General features: G+C 44.6%; 1 protein-coding gene across 1 annotated transcript in view; it reads left to right on the plus strand.

The window, feature by feature from the left end:
• Lamc1 (laminin subunit gamma 1) overlaps positions 1 to 23257 on the plus strand; it is a 116136-nt gene that overhangs the window by 82569 nt on the left and 10310 nt on the right. The window contains exons 5-22 of the mRNA XM_087906424.1: positions 2885 to 3073; positions 4151 to 4268; positions 4580 to 4678; positions 4768 to 4904; positions 5289 to 5411; positions 5502 to 5691; positions 6108 to 6220; positions 7794 to 8015; positions 8131 to 8319; positions 9598 to 9843; positions 10301 to 10454; positions 10865 to 11007; positions 12552 to 12730; positions 13708 to 13864; positions 18306 to 18511; positions 19384 to 19463; positions 21814 to 21951; positions 23070 to 23214. Of these exons, the coding sequence (XP_087762550.1) occupies positions 2885 to 3073; positions 4151 to 4268; positions 4580 to 4678; positions 4768 to 4904; positions 5289 to 5411; positions 5502 to 5691; positions 6108 to 6220; positions 7794 to 8015; positions 8131 to 8319; positions 9598 to 9843; positions 10301 to 10454; positions 10865 to 11007; positions 12552 to 12730; positions 13708 to 13864; positions 18306 to 18511; positions 19384 to 19463; positions 21814 to 21951; positions 23070 to 23214 (2828 nt within the window). The remainder of the gene's footprint in view (positions 1 to 2884; positions 3074 to 4150; positions 4269 to 4579; positions 4679 to 4767; positions 4905 to 5288; positions 5412 to 5501; positions 5692 to 6107; positions 6221 to 7793; positions 8016 to 8130; positions 8320 to 9597; positions 9844 to 10300; positions 10455 to 10864; positions 11008 to 12551; positions 12731 to 13707; positions 13865 to 18305; positions 18512 to 19383; positions 19464 to 21813; positions 21952 to 23069; positions 23215 to 23257) is intronic.

The raw sequence follows: 23257 nt of genomic DNA on the forward strand, positions 1-23257 counted from the left end.
GAAGGAAGTTGGTCGTGAATAAACCCACATGGTTTTGTTTCCTTCATGAACATCGGCTAGGGAACAGTCACCAAGGCTCAGGAGTTTGCATAGATTCAAATACTGGGTCAGTGTGGCACCTCTTAAATGTGACCTCTGTGATCATTGTGGCCTTTTAAAACCAACCATCCCTCAGTATTCACGGGAAATGGGTTCCAGAGCCTTCCTTAGATACCAAAGTTCATAAATGTCCAAGCTCGCTGTATAAAATGGTGTAGTGTTTGCGTGTGACCATGCACCCCTCTTCCACACTCATCATCGTCAGGTTACAGATGGCATACAATGCAAATGCCATGTGAATAGTTGTCCTATATTGGGGAGTGGGGACAATAAAGAAAAGTCTGTACATACATCGAGTACTGACGTCATCCCCCCATGCTCTGTTGACAGCTGATGGAGTCGGTGTGACTCTGGGTACAGAGCACAGTCACTCCTCATCCGTGCTCACTCACGTAAGCAGCCAGCTTGGTTAGCGTGTGTCAGGTACAGTGAGTTAATTCGCAAAATCATTTTTCCTTTATCTAAAGAGAAAAGTGGAAAGAACTTACCCAACCACGGCCTGGAAATCTGGATGACTTTGGAAGGAGGGATAAGTCCTGTGCCCTAACAAAGGTCAAAATGAAGAAATTAACACTCACTTAGCCTTCATAATGCCATGGCTTGTTCTGAACAGACTGAGAGGGAAACTCAAGGAGAGTCATGATTTTCCCAAGACTTAATACAAACCAACTTTAAAGCAACCACAGTATTCTTATGTCTTTCATCAGTGTGGGAATCAAAGGAGTAAGAAAAAGGACTCTCAGAATGTAAAGCAGTTACCGTAGCGCCTTGAGAAGGCCCCACCTGCTTGTTTACGACTGTTTTTGTTGAGCTGCCTTGAGCAGAATTTATTGCACATCTTTCTTTTCTCTCAACAAATCCCAGAGCTACTGACAAACTTTACAGCTCCCTCTGGCTTTTCCCAGCATCCAGTGAGCTCCTCCAGTCCCATCGCCACGCTAATGTAATTGGATGTTGTAAGATGAGGACTGGTGTAAGAGCCATGAAACACTCCTAAAACATGTCATCTAAACACACGTGCGTTTGTAAAGTTGTGTGCATATGGATGTCATATTTCTGGTTTATGCAGGAAATAACAACCAAAATAATGTTTACCACTAGGACACGAAGCAGCTACGGTGGTTAATGGGCTTTGATAAGGAACTCACCGAATTTGCCTCCCTCCATAGTCTCCTCAGCACTAACCATTCAGTGTGAAGTAGTCACATGACTATAGCCAACCATTTAGGACACTGGGGCTAGACAGAGAACAATCCAGCTGTCTTCTCTCATCCAGCTGTTAATGAGAGAGGCACAGCTCATGCTGTAACTTCGGGTTGGAGCAGAGTGGGCATGGAAATTGTTCTGCTTCATGATCTCGGCACCAGCCCACTACTCAGCAAGGCTGGACTGACCACAGGGTGATGGAGGGCAGCTCAGGGAAAAAAGAGAAGTAGTCAGTGAAAGGGGAGGGCACTATACAACAGCTCCTGAGAAGGGGTAGGCACTGAAAGATGACTTAATAAAACTCCAAGTCTCGGGGCCAGCAATTCAAGTTTCTAAAAATGTTTTCAGTTGTAATTCTGTAGCAACCTATATTGTACAGAAAAAGAAAATATATATTCAGATGTTTTTTAAAAAATGATAGCTCTCTCATAAACCAAGCAAAACTTTGTTTTTGTGTGATGACCAAGAACTTACATATGCTTTGGACAGGTTAAGTCTGAGAAAATCATTTTACTATAAACAGAAATAAGAACTCTGTGACCACAAATATTTATTTGTTTATTTTGGAGACAGGATCTCACTGTGTAGCTCTGGCCTGTAACTCCCCATGGAGACCAGGCTGACCTCAGACTCATAGAGTTGCCTTCTGAGTGCTGTGCACCACGCCCGGCCAGTTACTTATTCTTAAAATATTGTTGTGTTTAATAGATGATCTAGTTGGAACTGTGGTTCTGCAGCAGATGGATCTGAAGGGTCTGAATTGCCCTGTAATTCTGCTTCCCTTGTCAGGCATGCTCATTTAAACCTACATGTCTCATGATCCCTAGTCTACATAGAGTAATCTGGCCCTTTGAAAGCTAACGTCTTAATGTGTTTGGATTCTTGAGGAAAAGATGTTAAAGCTGCATAATAAATTAGTACCTGGTTTTTCCTGTGACTACTACAAGTAGAGGACACAGAGTTAGAAAAATGGGCCTGTGTTAGAAAAGTGGCCCAGCTGTTAGCCCAGCACTGGGGAGACAGCGGCAGGCAGATCTCTATGTCTTCAAGACCAGCCAACACTATATAAACAGTTAGAAAATGGATCATTTGACTCGGCTCTTATGGGTTAACACCTACTGGGAGACAGGTTCTTTTCTGAGTATATGTATATGATTATCCTTTTTCTATAAGGGTGGATATTTCCTCGTAAGTGATGATCAGGCTATCTAAAGTTGGTTTTCTACTTGGTTTTCTTTAAACAATGTGCCCGGTAGTTGTTCTATATTACCTGCCACAGAGATGTAGGGAATTGTGATTTGATTTTCTTGGGGTCTTTTAAAATGTTTTCTTAAAGGTATGCAGGTCTTGGGGGGCCATAGTGATGACTCAGAGGTCAAGAACTCTCATCCTCTTCCAGAGTTTCTTTCCCAATAAAGCACACACTGGGTGGCTCACAACTAGCTCCAGGGTGTCTGAGACCTCTTTGGGCCTCTGTAGGCATTCCCCCACACACACATGGCATTCATTCAGATACACATGTACATTTTCTTTTTAAAGGTATACACATCTGATATAACGTGCATGTTTTGACCTATAGCCTGTGACTGCAATGGCCGATCCCAAGAATGCTACTTTGACCCTGAGCTATACCGTTCAACTGGACATGGTGGCCACTGTACCAACTGCCGGGATAACACCGATGGTGCCAAGTGTGAGAGGTGCCGGGAGAACTTCTTCCGCCTTGGGAACACCGAAGCCTGCTCTCCATGCCACTGCAGTCCTGTTGGTGAGTAACAGGAAGGAGCCATTCCACTGGATGCAGTAAAATGGCACAGGAGTCCCCCGAACCCAGAAAAGAGCTTGGCATCCTGAGCATGTGCACAGTTAAGGGCGGCAGTGTGTATGTGCGCAGTTAAGGGCGGCAGTGTGTATGTGCACAGTTAAGGGTGGCAGTGTGCATGTGTGCAGTTAAGGGCTGCAGTATGCATGTGTGCAGTTAAGGGCAGCAGTATGCATGTGCACAGTTAAGGGCGGCAGTATGCATGTGTGCAGTTAAGGGCAGCAGTATGCATGTGCGCAGTTAAGGGCAGCAGTATGCATGTGCGCAGTTAAGGGCGGCAGCATGCATGTGTGCAGTTAAGGGCGGCAGCATGCATGTGTGCAGTTAAGGGCGGCAGCATGCATGTGTGCAGTTAAGGGCGGCAGAATGCATGTGTGCAGTTAAGGGCGGCAGTATGCATGTGTGCAGTTAAGGGCGGCAGAATGCATGCTGTTCTAGCCTTCTAATGCCTCATCTTGCTTCCACGCCTCTCCTTCACTATGACGAAGTTGAACTTTCAGATAATTTTCTATGTGTATAAAAGAAGTAGTAGTTCTGTAAATAATTAGCAGCTGGGTCATAGACCATCTGAACTTTGCCTGAGGGAGGCTTCCCCTTGTTAATGATTTTGTTTAGTCTAATCTCCTCAGAGGGCTGAGCTGTGTCCAGCATGTTAGTGTGTGTCTAGAGACACACAGTATTTGGTCGCTTGTGCTTGTTTTTTTTTAATTAGGCTAATATTTTGTTGTTTGTGCTGATGTATAGTGAAATTCTAGATGAGAATTTGTACTTTTGTACACAGTGTATCCCTGGGGACTGTTTTGTTCGAGAGTGAGGTAAAAAACTAAACTCTTATGGCTTATGAAGCTATGATTCACAGAGAGCTCTCGTTTGGAATTTGGTCCTTGTTTTCTCTGAGCATCTAGAGATTACATATTGGCCATCAGGCATTGCTTTTAGCTTCTGCTCGTGTTTCTTTTGACACTGATTTTACGTCCCCATCTGTCCAGATGTGGAATTGAACGTGAACTCGTTGAATCTTAGGTTCTCTCAGCACACAGTGTGACAGTTACGGCAGATGCAGCTGCAAGCCAGGAGTGATGGGTGACAAGTGTGACCGTTGCCAGCCTGGATTCCATTCCCTCACCGAGGCAGGATGCAGGTAATGTTTTTAGAACCAGAGACTGGTCCTGAGTCTATGCAGGAAAGTGGGAACACACTTTCCCAGCAGGGATGGCCAGCAAGCTTCAAGACTACCATGGTGATGCCCCTGGGGTTTGGAGAGTACAGAGCTTTTAGTGGGTTAAGTTACTGTGCAGTGTTAGGTCTCATGGGCGATGACTATTCTCCTCTGAAACCAAATATAAAAGTAACAGGAGTTCACTCTGTCCTTTACGTAAAGCTGTTGGCTCCAAAAGTGGGTCCCTTTCCTCACTCTTCCTTTCATTGTTGTGTTCCGTTCCCGCCGAGCAGGCCGTGCTCCTGTAACCCGTCCGGCAGCACGGATGAATGTAATGTCGAAACAGGAAGATGTGTCTGCAAAGACAACGTCGAAGGCTTCAGCTGTGAGAGGTAGCTCCATCTTTCTCCAACTGTTGTTCTCAAGGTGTCAGATTCCGGGTGAAAACGGTGACTGATGCTGCTGCCTTCATCTCTTTCAGATGCAAGCCTGGATTTTTTAATCTGGAATCATCTAATCCTAAGGGCTGCACACCCTGCTTCTGCTTCGGGCATTCCTCTGTGTGCACAAATGCTGCTGGCTACAGTGTTTACGACATCTCCTCCACCTTTCAAATTGGTAATTCAGCCCTTATTCAACTCTCGGGCCCCTGGAGCTCAGAGACCAGTGCTACATGGGTAGTTTTTGAATCAGTAACTTGGGGGGGGGGGTTGATACTAGGAATGTTTGATGTTATTTAATGTGTATTTTTTTTCTTGTGTGGCCCTGTAATGAAAACATACATATGGTTTTAGAGCACTGCCTGTAGTAAGCAGTTGACTACAAATGTTTCATTAAAAATACAGCAAAAGGTATCTTTCGGGGATAGCATATATATAGGTCTGGAGTCAAAATTTTTTATTGATGATTTTCTCTATATAAGGTGCAGTGTCATATTTTGTGGGTCTGCATATAGGATGCTTGTCATGTAAACATGCCTGTGTCTTCATTCTCTACCTGCAGATGAGGATGGGTGGCGTGTGGAACAGAGAGATGGCTCGGAGGCATCTCTTGAGTGGTCCTCAGATAGGCAAGACATAGCCGTGATCTCGGACAGTTACTTCCCTAGGTACTTCATCGCCCCTGGTAAGTGAGGCCGGAAGGCAACGTGGATGCCTGGGTGCTTCTCTTTGTCATGGTCTCACATTCTGACTCAGCCTGATGTCTGCCTTTCAGCCAAGTTCCTGGGTAACCAGGTTCTGAGTTATGGGCAGAACCTCTCCTTCTCCTTCCGAGTGGACAGACGGGATACTCGCCTCTCTGCAGAAGATCTCGTGCTTGAGGGAGCTGGCTTGAGAGTTTCCGTACCCTTGATCGCCCAGGGCAATTCCTATCCTAGCGAGACTGCTGTGAAGTACATCTTCAGGTGAGACAGTGCTCTCTGTCAACTCAGACCTGACAGCGGAGAAAGAAAAAGTGGGGTTTTCTTGTTTGTTTTATCTGAGTTGATCTGGCCTCAAGGTGTGTGTTAAAGAAAAACTTCTGGGCTAGAGGTAGTGGCTAATACCTGTTGTCCTAGACCATTGGAGGTTGAGTTAAGGGGATTGCCAAGAGCTTAAGGCCAGCATAGGTTACATATCAAAATTCTCTGTAAAAAAAAACCCTTCTGGGTTATTGAGATGGGCCTTCCTTTATCTTCTCTTCTCTAGTTGTCTGAGAAATTGGAAATGCACTCCTTTATTTGGTTAGCGTGTCAGTGTTACCTGCAGTGGCGTCACTGAGCAGAGCAGCCTCCTTGCAGACTCTTCTTATAGAGGTTATGTGCCCTTTCTTTCTCTCCAGGCTCCATGAAGCAACAGATTACCCTTGGAGGCCCACTCTCTCCCCCTTTGAATTTCAGAAGCTCCTAAACAACTTGACCTCTATCAAGATCCGGGGCACGTACAGTGAGAGGAGTAAGTTGTGATACCGTTTAGGAATAATTAAGATGGTGAGGTAGGAAGACTTATGGTAAGGAAAAGGTCCTGTTCTGATATGTTCACACTGATCCAGACTGTTATCACCTGTGTATTAAAATGCACATTAAAACCATCATCAAGGATCTGGAGAATATTCAGTGACAGTATTACTTTATAATTAATAAACTAATTGAAATTCCATTATATGTAGATTTTCTTAAAGTCTGGTTCAGCTTGCTTAATCTTCATTTCTTTTTATTTACTGCCATGTAATTATCAAGTGATTTGAACTATTGGCTAAATTATGAGAAATCATATACTAGCCAGTGAACATTTGCTTTAATTTTATATAAAAGTTTAAAAATATGTCTTTAAGCATTTACTAATGAGGACTTTCCCCCCTTTGGTAATGTAAAGGTTGCAGCTTGGATGTCTTGGGTTTGCTTGTTTTTGAGCTTTCTGCATGAATGTCCATATAAAAATGTCTTATGAGTAATTACTAATGTGGATCTGAGCCCTTGGAAGAAGTTTGAATTACAAATGTAGATTGTGTCTACATTTTGGATATTTACTTTTAAACTTAGAAATATGGCAGAAAACAAAGAAAGGGAATGGGATCCTAGAAACACAGTTGAGGACTGTGCCCTGAGGCCAAGGGAGGAAAAGAATTTGGAGAAGAAAATAATTGGAGATTGAGGACAAGACCACCACCAGGTTTTAGGTGGGGATTGAGAAGCCACTGGGTTTGACTCTGTGGTGAAACTGAGTGGCTCAGAGGAAGATCGCTGGACTCCCTGAAAGGTAATTTTGAATGAAGGACAGTAAAATAAAGAATATTCTCTTGAAGTTTGGCTGCAAGAGAGAAAAAGAGATGAATTATCATTTAGGAGTAGGAGCAAGATTGAAAGAAGAGTATTTTTAGGCCAGGGAGCTGTAAGAATGTTTAGATATCAGAAGCACATCATAACTCATGATCTGACTGGCAAAAACCAGAAGCATATTAAAAGCTACGTTCAAGCCAGTACTCTAAGTATCCTTTGGCCTAGGTGGTCAGTTTCCACGTGAATTATATAAACAGAAAGTAATGCTCCATGACATGGAAGGAATGTACTTTAAGCAAAAGACTGTGAAGGACTCCAGTAGAATAGAATTAAAGGGAAACATGATAGTATCTCCAAAGCCCATGTTTATACCCTTAGAACATTGCCACTGGTTCTGCTAGATCAGATGGACCATCGTCTAACTCAGTATAAGCCTTAGTTGTCCTTATGGGAATGGAAGCGCACTCTGACATAACGGCTTTGGGGTTATTGAATATATGTCAGAGCTATATAGTCTGTGTATGTGTGTGTCTATAAGTTTGCCATACCTCTCCTCCGTGTGCTTAGCATCCTGTACCACCTGGTTGTCTTAAATGCTATTTTCTGGTTATCATTTCTGGTTAATGACATCAGGTCATGGTCAGTTTTGTCTGGACTCTTGGGTCTGACTCTTACACGTTGCTGGCTCTTCATAAGCATTTGGACCCTGGAAAGCACTTCAGTGGTTCTCTTTCCCACACCACAATCAGGTGCTGGATATTTGGATGACGTCACCTTGGCAAGTGCTCGTCCTGGGCCCGGAGTCCCTGCAACTTGGGTGGAGTCCTGCACCTGTCCTGTGGGGTATGGAGGGCAGTTCTGTGAGATGTGCCTCTCAGGCTACAGAAGAGAAACTCCGAGTCTTGGACCTTACAGCCCATGTGTGCTCTGTACCTGCAACGGACACAGTGAGACCTGTGACCCCGAGACAGGTGAGAAGGCCCTGAGGCACTGCTGAACCCGAGGGTCCTTTGGCTATTAGTAGTGGCACCCATTGATTAACATGTCACGTACCTAATGACTTACCTTGATTTGTTTCCAAAATAGGTGTCTGTAACTGCAGAGACAATACAGATGGCCCTCACTGTGAGAAGTGTAGTGACGGATACTATGGAGATTCAACCCTGGGCACCTCCTCTGACTGCCAGCCTTGTCCCTGCCCTGGTGGCTCAAGTTGTGCCGTTGTTCCCAAGACAAAGGAAGTGGTCTGCACGCACTGTCCAACTGGCACGGCCGGTGAGTGTGCCCTGCTCATACCCGCTTCAGTGTTCTGTAGAGATGTCGGCGTTTGCACGGCCTGCCTCAGCTGTCCTCACAACCTGGGAGGGAGAAAGGTGTAGAAACAGTGAGGGCCACATCCAGGGCTGTGTGGTGAGACACAGGTGGGCTGCGGCTGCAACCCAGGCTTTGGGACTCCAAATAGAACTATCACAATACTGTCATCTCTCACAGTGTGAGAACCCAAACTGGCCTTTAGCGTAGGCTTGTCTGGAATTGTTAATGTGAAATAACAGTTTTAAAATTATTTCTTTAAATCATTCTTTCGGTATTTCAAAGTTGGTCACAACCCCTTCCTGGCTTCCCTTGTCTCTGCTGTGAGGGGCAGAAAGACAAAGCCAGGGCTGAAACAGTGTATCACCCACTCAAAGCTGTATAAGGAGTACAGGATTTGAAATGTGATCCTAAACTTTAAAGTGAAAGGCAGGCTACCTTGTGTCTCTGTTGTAGTTTGCTATGAGCAAGTTTTCAAGCTTTTGAAGTATAGGTCATGTGTGGAGTAAGTGCATTATCAGCATGGCTGGAATGCTGCCCTTGTGCTCACGTGGAGATGGCTCTGAGGGAGCCTGGTGCTGCCCGCAGCAGGGCCAGAGGGTCCCTCATTCCTAGTCTCCTGCGTTCTGCATTCTGTTTTCTGTCCTACCTCACCTCCCGTATCTTTTGCAGTGCTCAGCTAGGGATGGTGTATGACTTTTAGAAGATAAGAAAGACCCTGCTCACCCTGTTGTTTGGAAAACTAAAAGCATCAAAAGTAGTGCTTCGTCTTTCCCAAGTTCAGCCAAAGCCTGTGTAGATGTGCTCTTTGTTGGGAATATAGAGGCTGGTAAATCCTGAGCCTGTCTCATTTACCAAGAATTTTAACATGTGATCTTGGTTGTCAGAGAATTTGAAATGAAGTAGACAAACCAGGGACCATCCTACTGAATGAGTATGTCAAGGCCACTCCACTGATCTGGCCCAGTGTTAGGGCCACAGCCTGGGTCTCTTGATAAGGCTTTCTATGAGGAAATATGAATTCAGAAAACTGTGTAGCACTCTAGTGTTGCTTTCTCCTAAATGAACGGCTCCTGTAAAGCTGGCGTTTCCTTCTGGACTGGCACGCTACTGTTGAGCCAGTGTGTATGTAGCCAGGCCCTTGTATACCATGGCCAGACTAGACAGTATGTCCTTGTTGGTGATTCACAGCAGGAATGCCTCAGGCCTTTCTTCCTTAACCTCTGATTCTCTCGTTCCCAGGCAAGAGATGTGAGCTCTGTGATGACGGCTACTTTGGAGACCCTCTGGGCAGCAATGGGCCCGTGAGACTGTGCCGTCCATGTCAGTGTAACGACAACATAGACCCCAATGCTGTTGGCAACTGCAACCGCCTGACAGGAGAATGTCTGAAGTGCATCTACAACACCGCTGGCTTCTACTGCGACCGGTGCAAAGAAGGGTTTTTCGGCAATCCCCTGGCTCCCGATCCTTCAGACAAATGCAAAGGTCAGCCACCACCAGATTCAGGCACACATATACCTCGATGTGCAAATTCGCCGTGTGTCTCTTTCAGTACAGACAGAAGTTTGCGCAACTGCAGTACTGGCCTGTGAAAATGCGGTGTAAACCACTTGCACAACTTAAGATCACTAAATACCGCATTAAAAAAGTGAAAGAAACAGGAGAATTCATTTTAATATATTTCATTTAACCTAATATAACCACTATTTTATTGCTTCAGCTGATAATTAGTTGAAAACTGTTAATGAGATAGGTATTCTTTTCCTACTGGAAATTAACAAAGCCAGCGTGTGTTTCAATTGATGGCACATCTGTCCAGATTACCCAGACACACTGTATGTGACTGGGCGGCTCCTGTACCTGACAACACAGGCCTAAAGACCTGTGCTGTTGTCCCTTGTGATTTGCATCTGTGTTTTCTCTGTCTTCCCCCTACCCCCAGCCTGCGCCTGCAATCCCTATGGTACCATGCAGCAACAGAGCAACTGTAACCCCGTGACCGGGCAGTGCGAGTGTCTGCCTCATGTGTCGGGCCGGGACTGTGGCGCCTGCGACCCTGGCTTCTACAACCTGCAGAGTGGTCAAGGCTGTGAGAGGTGAGACTTCGGAGCCTTTGGAGAGGGGAGAAGTGACCTTTTCTGTCTGTACCATAAGAAGTACAGTTTCTCAGGTCACAGTTAGTGGCTGACTTGATGTTGTTCAGGAATTGTTTTGAGGGCCTTACATAGGAAAAGCACCGCCTGAGAGGACAGAGGGGGACAGACTCGGCAGGACTGTGGCCTGGGAATCTCTGTCCAGTTCTTGGTCAGTGCTGGTAGGGTTTCAGAATGGAGCATCCTGGTGCAAGTGAGGCTTGACAAAGAGCCCTGAGCAGCACTCACAGAAAGGACTAGAACCTTAGGGACTTAACGTTCTACCTAACAGTCCTTAACACCCTGCCTTTGATAGAGAATGTTGCTTACAGTTTGCTTTTCTTACCTTAGAAATGTCTTGTGTTTCTTTTCAGGTGTGACTGCCATGCTTTGGGTTCCACCAATGGGCAGTGTGACATCCGCACTGGTCAGTGTGAGTGCCAGCCTGGCATCACTGGTCAGCACTGTGAGCGTTGTGAGACCAACCACTTCGGATTTGGCCCTGAAGGCTGCAAACGTAAGAATGGTGACTTGCAGTGCTTGAGTTGGAGTATCCCCCAACTCCGGCTAATGCTGTAAATACAGAAAGAACCGATAGCCAGTTAATGCCATAAGCACAGAGAGAACCCCCATAGCCTGTGTGGCCATCAGTGGTGGCTTGCAGGCCATGTCTTCCAATTCCAACTAACGCTCTAAACACAGAGAGAACCCCATAGCCTGTGTGGCCATCGTGGAGATTATTCTGTGGATATTATAAGATGCTGGAAGTCAAGGGCTTTTCTGTTTCCTTTGTGACCACCTTGTTAATGTCACCTTTTGTGAGTTTTTTATACTTCTCTTTGCAATCTTGTTTTCTAAAGAAAAAAAAAACCTCCTGAGCCCTGAGCTTGCCTACTCTGCCTCATGAAACTTGTTTATTGATCACATTATCATTGCAGATAAGGGAACAGTAATGGGTTCTGTTCAGTATTTGTTGACTCACTGTGCTTACTCTCCACCCGTGGGGCCTTTTTGGTTTGGCTGGATATAAACATCTGCTTCTCCTTGGCATAAACACTTGCCTGGAAATCAGAACAGTTTGGGTTCTTGTTTTCTGAATTCCTTCGTTTCTCCTGTGGAATGCAGCATAAGTCATTGACTCAGCTCAGTGAACAAAGTGAGAAAGCAAACTGAAAAATAATGCAAGAGAAGTGTTAGCATTTGGGGTTTCTTATTTCTTAGAGAAATTTAAGCTGTGGAAAGATGAAAGTAGAGAGGAATTCCTAAAGCGTATGAAAAAGAACACTACTTAGTTTAATAATCACCATATGTATGTGTCTGAGTATGTACACACACACACACACACACACACAGTTTTTTTTTCCCCCTTCCCTAAGTAGCCCAGGCTCGCCTCACTTCCCTTTCCTCCACTTCTCAGAAGCACATTCTCTACCATTCTGGTAATTCTGTAATGACTATGTCCCAAGGGTAGGGAGATGGCTCAGTGGATAAAGTGCTTGCCATACAAACAAGGGAACTGAGTTAAGATCCCCAGCACCCACATAAAAAGGTAGCTGTGCATCTGTACTTGCAGTGCTGGAGCAGGTAGATCCCTGGAGCTCATTAGCGAGCCAGTCTTCCCTGTTGTTGGGAACTAGGCACAGTGGCACACACCTTTAATCCCAGCATTCGGGAAGCAAAGGTAGACAGATCTCTTGTGAGCTGGAAGCCAGCCTGGTCTACATAGTGAGTTCCAGGCCAGCCAAGGCTACATAATGAGACCCTGTCTCAAAAACCAAATGACAGAAGTAAGGCAGAAAGTGATAGAGGAAGATAGATACCCAGTGGTGACCCCTGGCCTCTGTGGGCACATGCATGTGTGTGCACAGATGAACACATACACCACACACAAAAAGTGTGCCCAAAAGGGTGCTCATTTTAATTTACAACTTAAAATGTCTGTCTTCTCTGCTCAATGGACTTACCTATTTAAGATCTCATAAATGAATTTTTCTAAGTGCTTAGAATGATGTTACAACGAGTTCAGATGAGAATTGTCTTAATTGTCTTCTTGTTCTGTAGCTTGTGACTGTCATCACGAAGGGTCACTTTCACTCCAGTGTAAAGACGATGGCCGCTGTGAATGCAGGGAAGGCTTTGTGGGAAATCGCTGTGACCAATGTGAAGAGAACTATTTCTACAATCGCTCTTGGCCTGGCTGCCAGGAGTGTCCAGCTTGTTACCGGCTGGTGAAGGATAAGGTAAGCTGGCAGTAGTGCATTCATTCATTCATTCATTCATTCATTTCTCATCTATTCAGAGGACACCAAGTGGACACTCAGTATACTCTAGGCTCCAGAAAGAAAAATGGTGAACACATTTGTTCTGGTCTCTCTTCTCAGAGGCATACTTTCTAGTTAGGGGGAAGTGACCAGAACTGCGTACATGAGAGAACCCCGAGATGAGAGGCTGAAAGAGTAGGGATGGATACCATCTATGGGAACTGGGAAAGGCCTCTGCAAGGAAACTCTTGGGAAGTGAAAGCCGAGGGTGAGGAGAGGGAGCCATGTGAGGAGGAATGCTGGGCAAGGCGTGGACCCCGGGAGCTTCTGGATCCTGCCCTGCGGAGGAACTTGGTTGGTGGCAGGTTCTATAGGACTGTGTTGACAATAAGTGAGGACTTTAGGAATTATTTCCAAATATGACGGAAGTGTCCAGCGGTCCATTTGTACTTTCAGAGGAGTGTCCTGACTACCACAGGAGGAGTGGTCACCAGGGACAGGATAAGGGAGAGCCTTTGAGTGGGTGGGGTAAATAGGTGGGGTGAGAGAGCAGGGTAGGGAAAAAGAAGACTCAAGAAAGGGCCTTGGACCTTGAGGTTTTCACTTTATGTTGCTGGAGATGCTGTTTACTGGGAATCCCCAGGGAGGACAGGTTCTGGGTTCAGTTTGAGAGGCCTGGCAGAGCTCTCAGGTGCTCGGGGGGAGCTGGAGAACCCTTAGTAGACTGTGTGTGCAGGGAGAGAGTGGTTCTAAGAGTTTGCTTTGGAAGCCAGCGGAAAAGACAAGCCACTTCTGTCTCTGCTGTCTGTGTGAGCAGGCGTGTGTGGGGTCACAGTCCTTCGACTTCTGCCTGTGCTGCCTGTGTGAGCAGGCGTGTGTGAGGGCACAGTCCTCCCACTTCCGGAGCTCCCCGTGACCCCTGCAGCACCCACGCCAAGTTCTCTTGTCCTCCTCAGGTTGCTGAGCATCGAGTGAAACTCCAGGAGTTAGAGAGCCTCATAGCAAACCTCGGCACTGGGGACGAGACGGTGACAGATCAAGCCTTTGAGGACAGACTGAAGGAGGCAGAGAGAGAGGTCATAGACCTCCTCCGTGAGGCTCAGGAGGTCAAAGGTATACATGATCATGCTGAACGACTGATTCGTTTCTAGTTTACAATTAATATGGTTTTTATAAAGTTCTCAGTTTTTAAACTACTTGCAGAATATGTTTTTGCTTTTTAAGTTTTATTTTAGACAGAGTCTCGCTGTAGCTCAAGCTGACCTGGCACTCAGTATGTACGTTCAAGCTGGTCTCAAACATGCGGCTGTCCTCAGCCTCCTAAGTGCTAGAATTACGGGCAAGAACTGCCTGCCTGGCTGTAAGTTATTTTATTTTAAAGGCAACATTTCAAAAATGACCTATAGTCTTAATGCTTTAAGATGAAATAAACAGGGATAACTTCCCACTATATCAAAACTATTGGTTGTTCAGGTTTGAAGTATTTTATGAATCTGTTCCTTTACATACAAAGAGTCTGAAGTTTAAACTATCATTAAAGTCAAGCATTTTTAGGATGTTTGTTTCCCAGCTACAACTTCTGAGGAACACTTTTTTTATTTTAATCTCCCACTGTTCTAGTGGGTGAGAATTTAGTTGGTGTATGGCTTTATTTTCTTCACTGTGACTATGAGAACAAAAAAGCAAAACAAAACAAAAAACATGGTCTTCAAGCATTGGTTGAACAACTAGCTACTGAACATGCAACACTTGGTATTTGTAAAAAAGAAATCTTAGAAATCAGTGCCTGTGTGTGAAAACGTTTGTCTGTTTAGCACGCTATGTGTTAGCATTACATACTAGTGCACATCGTATGTACCACGCCTATCCTAAGGTCTTCTGCATGTGCTATGACAAGATGGAAGAGAGAAAGGAGATCAGCCTCAAACTTCAAGGATAGATATTTTAAAACATTCTGCTGACTTTCAAAGAAAATTGTTTTTAAAAGCTTTAAAGTTGAAATATTATTTTAAATCAAATACTTGCTTTTCGGATCACTTTAAATTTTTGGTTTTAATTCTTACTCTGAATTAAGCTTTTTTTCTAAACTTTTTACAGTGGTTGAGCGCCTATAGTAAGCCTGGTGTTGAGCTCGGCCCCAGTAGTGGGAAGGTGGGCAAAGCTGTTCCTGTCTGCAGGATGCTCACCATCAGGCGGAGTCCCCTGTGTGTCATGGGACAAGTGTGTTCCCAGAGGCACATAGTAAATGTTCATTAAAGTTACCATGCATGGGGCAGCAGTGATCAACTCTGAGTTTATAAATATATATATTCACTTTGGAGTTACATGGAGAAGTCTGCCTGTCTAAAAATTTAGATCAGAAACTAAATAGATTGCTTTTTTTCTTCATGTAAATATCGCTAATGTATAGAGTTTTAATTTTATATAATTATTGAAACAGGGAAGGAAGTATCTGGACATATTTTGTTTTGGCAAATTTGTTTGATTTCTTTTTTTTAATGAAAGTCCACAATTTGTTTCATGTGAGATTATTTTTTAGAAATTAAAAAGGAGATGTTGGTGGCTTATTATAATGTTAGATGCATCTGCGTATTTGTTTGGGGGTGTTTGTTGATGTCATTTTAAGTGGTACACGCTGCCTAGGAAGAATGGACCACCCTCCCATTTAGGATGTTCGTTGTGTCAACCACTTTGGCATTGTGGTTTCCACTGACATGCTCTATTAGAACAACAGATTCTCACATTATTTGGTGTACTCTACCTTATAGGGTTGGTTATATTCTGACATGCCAGTTAGGCTAACCACAGCCTGACAGCAAGCTCTTGGCCAGTACCACCAATGTACAAGAGTAGGCCCAGGGCCAAAGAAGGGCAGCAAGCCTGGGCACTATCATTCTACGCTACTTGGTATGGCCGAGCTGCTGACCATGTCCTCTGCCACAGTAACCACGTATTTTCCTGTGCCCACGTAGACAGTCTGCTGGCCGGAAACTTCACCATACTTCCCAGCACCACGGGCAAGCTGGCTGCACAGTGGTTTGTTGCTTCCTCCAGCCCTAGGAGCCTCCCATAGACTGGGGTAGAATTGTCTTTCTGCGGTTCCTCAGCTGTGGAGTTCCCAGCTGGCCTTCCCTGCGTAGGTTCAGACTAGCCAGGAGTGAGAAAACCTTTGTACTGTAAGGACTCCCTTGTAGTGGAACCCAACCTAATCTGCAGATCTGAAAGAAGATGGCATGGACGGTTCAGGGCCGACAGGTAGACACAGGAATTGCAGGACGGCTGACGTGAGCAGTTAGTGTCTGTTGTCTGCTCTGGTGCCATCGAGAACTGGACAGCGAGACGTGGCTGTTGGCTCCTCAGAGTCTAAAGCAGTGGCTCTCAGCCTTCCTTATTTTTAAGTAATACACTGAACATAAAAATTATACATAGTCATAGAGTATTAATGTTTTGGAGTGGGTACATATATGCATCACACAGAGCTTAAATCAGGTTAAATATCTACTTCTCAAACATTTATTATTTCTTCATGGTGAAAACTTTCAAAACCCTTTCTTCCAGCTTTTTTAGCGCTGATTTTCCTGGTTGCCCGCTCACTATTCAGCAGCGCATCAGGACTTCTTAGAGCTCTCTAAGGCTCTGCCCACTGCCCACCCTCCCCCTCCCCTGCCTTCTGCTGCATGCTCACACACTCACACTCTTTTGTTCCCGTCAGCTGTTTTACGCTTCCACATCTGGGTGAGGTCCAGTGGCCCTCTTTGCTCTGTGTGTGTATTTCGCTCACGAATTATCGTCCTCCATCTATGTGGTTGCAGATGGTAGGATTTCGTTCCTTCTCACAGTCACACCGTCTCTTTGTGTTTATGGACCGTTTCACGAATCAGTGATTGGTAGACCCATTTGTTGTTTTGACTGCTTGGCTACTGAGAAGAGTGTCTCAGTGATGGGGTTGCAGGTGTCTTCTTGACATCCCCTTGCATGTGGGATTGGGATTACTGGATCAGGTTGGTTAGTGCTGAGTGTTTTCCAAGATGGCTGCACTGACTCCCGTTCCTGACAGAGCCCTTCTCTGTGCCCTCAACCAGCACGTGTTCGCTACAGTCTCTCTGGTAGTAGCCGTACTGACTGAGGTGACGTGGTCTCTCATTGAAGTTTTGATCGAATTTCCCGATGATTGACAGTGTTAAACATTTTTCCAGCTACCTGTGTGTCATTTGTGTGTCTTCTTTTGAGAAATATCTGTTTATGTGTGCTGCCCATTTGTTAACTTTTTCCCCTTTTCGGTAATGAGTTTTTAAGTTCTTAGGGCTGCCAGGTGCGCAGCTTGTACTTCCTGTCCCTCCAACTTGGCTGTCTCCACGCTCTTGGTGGCTTCCTTTGCTGTGCAGCCTTTCAGTTTGATGTAATTGCATTTGTCTAGTTTTGCTTTTATTTCCTGTGTTTTTGGGGCCTTGTCCAAGAAATCCTTGCCAGTTCTAGAGTCCTGAAGCATTTTTGTTTTCTTTCAGTAATTTCATTATTTTAGGCTTTCTATTCAAGTGTTTAGTGGTGTTTATAACTGGGAGGGTTAAAGAAAGGTACAGCTTCATCCTTTGTGTGCTAGTCTGCTTTTCCAGTCCCATTTATTGACCCAACTCTCTCTCCTTTTCCTGGTGTGTATTTAAAGTCTTCTGAGAGCTAGCTGGCTGCAGATGTGTGGGTGTATTTCCAGGCTCTCTTCTGTTCCAAGAACTGGTCGATTTTAAATAGAATTTGAATGTTTGCATGTTAATAAAACCTCCTGACATACGAGAATTTAATACTGGCAGCCTTTATATTTGCACAGGTTTATAATTATCATTTGATTTATTGGGACCCAAGCATGAGGTTTAAGTTCAATGGAATAATAAAGTGCAGTTTGAGGGACTCCGTTGAAGCAGAGATCCAGTTGAAAATTGCATACGTGTGCTGGGACAGAGGTGGAATGGGGAGGAGCAAAAAGTTTACCTAGTTTAAAATGCAAAGAAGTTGTGTTTGCCATACGTTAGTGTTGTTCTGTTTGATTGATTTTGAGTAGTCAGGGTTTTATGTAGTATCCCTCCATTCCATGTAGACTAGACTGGCCAGGAACACAGAGAGCCATCTGCTTCAGCTTCCTGGATGCTGGAATTAAAAGCGTCCATCATCACACCTGGCATCTGCTTCAAGTGTACTTGTTAATTTGTAATGTGTCAGGCTTTAGGGCTGACAACACTTCAATGTTATGCAGTTGTGATTAAATCTGACATAGTATGAAGATCCATTTTCCTTTCCTTCATCCATCTGCATGCTTGGTTGTCTCTGCTTTGCTGACTTTTGTGTAAGATTGTAGACCCAGTGATGGACAGGAAAGGGAGAAGTCCCCTGGGACAGACAGTGAGGTTGGGAGTCGTGCATGCATGCCAGGGTACAGTGGAGCCGTCACCTCTGCTGGGGGTTGGGGAAGATGCTGTTGTGATAATGAAGACACAGAGCGCCCCAGCTTCACATGGGTGACGTGATGGTCATTTACAGGCTGTCTGTCTGCAATGCCTTTCAGATGTAGATCAGAATTTGATGGATCGCCTTCAGAGGGTGAATAGCAGTCTACACAGCCAAATTAGCCGACTGCAGAATATCCGGAATACTATAGAAGAGACCGGGATCTTGGCTGAACAAGCACGGTCCCGTGTGGAGAGTACAGAGCAGCTGATTGAGATTGCCTCCAGGGAGCTCGAGAAAGCAAAAATGGCTGCTGCCAATGTGGTGAGTGACTCTGAAGTTCCGGTGGGTAGGGTGGGTTGTTGGGAAACTTGTAGGAGGTCATTCTACTCCACTGAGAATCTGCCGCAAATGTGTCTTCATCCTCCTACCTGGCTCCCTGAAGCAGGAGAGCCATGCTGCTCATCGTCACTGAAGCGGTTCTGGCAAAGCTAGCAGAAACAGCTTAAAACAGGAGGGGGCTACTTGGCTCGTAGTTCCTCAGCATGGGCAAAGGACAGCTGTTGGTAGTGGCAGAAGCGTGTGGTGTCTGCTCACACAGCAGCCAGATCCAGAAGCCAATGGGACAGAAGCGGAACAGGCTATTCCCCTAAAAGCCTATCCCAGTGACCCACCTCCTAAGTAAGCTTCCATAGCTGCCCCTAAACACCAGCTGGGAACCAGGCTTTCCAACACAGGAGCTTGAGAGGGTCATCCCAGGTTCTAACCTCAACAATTGTCACAAAACAGAAGGACCTGGATAGAAGCAGAGGGATGTCTAGGTTTTTTCTCTCACTTCCCTCTTCTGCAGCACTCAAAATAGAAATAGTTTCAAACCAGAGGTGCTGATAAGAACTAAAGAAAAAAAAATATTTTGCATAAGAATTAACAAAAATTAAGTCAAGCAGTGGTGGCACACACCTTTAATCCCAGCACACAGGAGGCAGAGGCAGGTGGATCTCTGTGAGTTCAAGGCCAGCCTGGTCTACAAGAGCTAGTTCCAGGACAGGTTCTAAAGCTACAGAGAAACCCTGTCTCAAAAAACAAAGCAAAACAAGCAAACAGAAAAAGAATTCACAATAATTAGTGTTAATACTTGCTTTATTGAATTTAGACAATTCAGTCTTTTGAAAATCCATGTTTTATTTCCTCGTCAGTCAATCACTCAGCCAGAGTCTACAGGGGAACCAAACAACATGACGCTGTTGGCAGAAGAGGCACGAAGGCTTGCAGAGCGGTAAGCTGTAGCATGCTGCGGGGTTCAGACGCAGTGCCCCAGCTGACCTGTGCATGCCATCCCCTCCCGTGCATGCTTTTCATTGTAGGTTTGCCCTCACTCTAATGTTACAGCTCTGCATACTCTTTCTCTTTCACTTTGAAATTGGAATAATTTATCTTAAAGTATTAGAATATACTAGTTTAGAACAAAATTATATTTACATATATCACAGATTGCAACTTTTTTAGATTTTTTTCAACTTTAAAGCCTTCAAATTTATAGATTTCTAAGGAACCCAATAGAAGTTATTAACTTAAAATTTTTACATTAGTTTTCAACAAATATTTAATTTTCAGTTCTCAATAGAAAACACTTAAACTCATTGCACATTTGAAAGTAAGCCAAAGAACACTGATCATTTCATTTCTGGTTTGTTTGCTTTTTAGACACTTTTAAATTTATTATAACTTCTTTGGAAGGCTTTAAATTGCATAAGAAATTGACTTTTTAAATGGCTAAAATGTAGGCAACTGTGAGAGCAGACATCTTTGTATGGAGTCTCAGTACAGATACTCAGTGCAGAAGTCAGAACTGTCGACTCTGTCCAGAACAGTGGCACTGCCGCCTCACAGGTTCAGGTTGCATTGACCTTAGCAGGTTCATTTCTGTTCTGGGTGAGTGTGAGTTTGTGAGCCATGGAATCACCTTTGCAGAACATTCACGGTTTTATGGTTTTACTGTTGGATTTTCTTACTAAATTAAGAAGATAGCTGAAAACATGGAAGCTCCCAAGAAATCTAGGTCCCGGAAACTTACTGATGTGATGGGCTTCATGTGAGGATGTAGGATGAAGTTTTTTTTGCCAAGGAGAATGGCCACATAATGGGTGTCATAAATCAACATGAACTGTTAGAAGTGAAAAGTGTATTAGCCTTGTTACCCAGCTAAGATGCGTTGCTTGGCTGGAGTCTCTATTGACTTGTTCATTGCTATTTGGTGTTGCTTTTTCTTCCAGTAATTAGGTCAAATAAGAAAAGTTTGAAGACAGGATGTGTAGAGACTATGCAGTAACTGTGTGGAGACTATGTACTAATTATGTGAATACTACGTAATAACTGTGGAGACTGTGTAGTAACTGTGTGGTTACTGTGTAGTAACTATGTGGAGACTATGTACTGTGTGGAGACTATGTAGTAACTGTGTGGAGACTATGTAGTAACTGTGTGGAGACTATGCAGTAACTGTGGAGACTATGCAGTAACTGTGTGGAGACTATGCAGTAACTGTGTGGAGACTATGTAGTAACTGTGTGGAGACTATGTACTAACTGTGTGGAGACTATGTACTAACTGTGTGGAGACTATGTACTAACTGTGTGGAGACTATGCAGTAACTGTGTGGAGACTACGTAGTAACTGTGGAGACTATGTAGTAGCTGTGTGGAGACTACGTAGTAACTGTGGAGACTATGTAGTAGCTGTGTGGAGACTACGTATTAACTGTGGAGACTATGTAGTAGCTGTGTGGAGACTATGCAGTAGCTGTGTGGAGACTATGCAGTAACTGTGTGGAGACTATGTACTAACTGTGTGGAGACTATGTACTAACTGTGTGGAGACTATGCAGTAACCGTGTGGAGACGACGTAGTAACTGTGGAGACTATGTAGTAGCTGTGTGGAGACTACGTATTAACTGTGGAGACTATGTAGTAGCTGTGTGGAGACTATGCAGTAGCTGTGTGGAGACTATGCAGTAACTGTGTGGAGACTATGTACTAACTGTGTGGAGACTATGTACTAACTGTGTGGAGACTATGTACTAACTGTGTGGAGACTATGCAGTAACTGTGTGGAGACTATGCAGTAGTCCAGCAGACTGTACGATAGTCTGGTGTTTGTGTTGCTGACCAGATACACGGTCTGGGTAGCCCAGTGCTGTATGTAAATTACTCACACTGGAAGGTTTCCTCCCTCTCTCCCCTCCATGTCCTCTGAGACATTTTCCCTCTGTAGCTCATTGGCCTGGAACCTCCTGATCCTGTGCCTCAGTGCTAGGGTTGTGGGCAGGATCTACCTCAGCACAACAACTAAAAGCAGTTTTTCTCAGAAAAATACACATTTGTCCCAGTGGAGTTTTGTGCCATTTATTTACTAGAAAATACTCTTCTCAGTTACAGAATGCATTTTGTGAATTTAGCCACCTGAAATGACTGTGAAACTCCAAATGGGACTTTCTAGTATTCCTAGATCTCTCTCCATACTAGTATATGGAAATATAACCAAGTAAATGTTACCTAAATTTTATTTCTTTCCCTACTGAATTGTCTTGTTCACGGTTTATTTTTAATTTTTCCCCCTACACGTACAGCCACAAACAGGAAGCTGATGACATTGTCCGAGTGGCAAAGACAGCCAATGAGACTTCGGCTGAGGCCTATAATCTGCTTTTGAGGACCCTGGAAGGAGAGAATCAAACTGCATTTGAGATCGAAGAGCTTAATAGGAAGTGAGTGTAACTGGGAGTGGCTCCCCGTCTGGGGCTGTGCAGAGCCAGCGCCGTGGATTGGGGATTAGGCTCATGTGTGTGAGGTTTATCACACTTTCAGAGTGGTGAGTGGTCAGGGCAGGGGATGTGCGGCCACTCCAGCAGGCGATGGGAGCTAGACTAGCCATGGACTTAAGAGACTTCATATGTGGAGGCCGAAGGGAAGAGAAGTTAGAATAAAGCCAAGAAAATGTGCTGAGCTGCCGGCCTTTAAACGGTCCAAAGTAAGAATGTATAAAATATATCAATTGAATATTTGTAATCTGAAAGATTAGGGACCAGAAGTGTTTGGGACATTGTGTGTGTGTGTGTGTGTGTGTGTGTGTATGTGTGTGTAATGAGATTGTGAATGAGACCCAAGTCTAAATACAAAGTTCATCCATGTTTGTGTATGTGTAGCCCGGCATTTACCTACTATTTGTAGTGTGTCTGCTGTTTGATAGTAGCCATCACATCGAATCAGGTATGAACTTCTCATGTTGTATTATCAGTATTATCAGTGCTAGAAATGTTATAGAGCTGGAATTTGGGTTTTATGAATGCTTGGTTTATATACAGTAAGCTAAATAGAACTGAAAAAATGAAATGTAACTTTTAGCTAGGGTTGTTATCAAAATGAGAGCATTGGATACATCAGTTCTATAAAAGTACACTGGTTCCATTCCGCGTTCTACTTGCTACACGCTATGGGAACTAGACTGAAAGTTTAAAAACACAATTACAGACAGAGACAGACAGGCAGGCAGGCAGACAGACGGACAGACAGACAAGACCATGGGGACATCCTTGATACAAGAATGCCAAGAATGCCCATTTTATTGTGCTCAGGGGCAACTTATATAGGGCTCTGGCCACACCCCGGCTCTCAGGATCTTGCAGCTGCAGGCAGCTCAGAGCAGAGGAAAACAAGTTGTTTACAAGAAACTCAGGGTCTGTTGGTTTGCAGCCCCCAACACAGTTCCTTTTAGGTTTTTGGAGCTGTTCCCAGGGAGAGTAACTAGATTGTATCTGATTAATATTGAGATGTTAATAAAGCAGGTTTTGGTTTTTTAAATTGAATTGCGCCGTTTCTTCCTTAGGTATGAGCAAGCAAAGAACATCTCTCAGGACCTGGAGACACAGGCTGCCCGCGTCCATGAGGAAGCCAAGCGGGCAGGTGACAAAGCTGTAGAGATCTACGCCAGCGTGGCCCAGCTGACCCCTGTGGACTCCGAGGCGCTGGAGGTATGTGTGCAAAGACTGGCCACTGTAGTCCCTGACGCCCCTG

The sequence above is a fragment of the Myodes glareolus genome, chromosome 5 (assembly GCF_982192425.1).
Source record: "Myodes glareolus chromosome 5, mMyoGla1.1, whole genome shotgun sequence".
NCBI classification, from domain to species: domain Eukaryota; kingdom Metazoa; phylum Chordata; class Mammalia; order Rodentia; family Cricetidae; genus Myodes; species Myodes glareolus.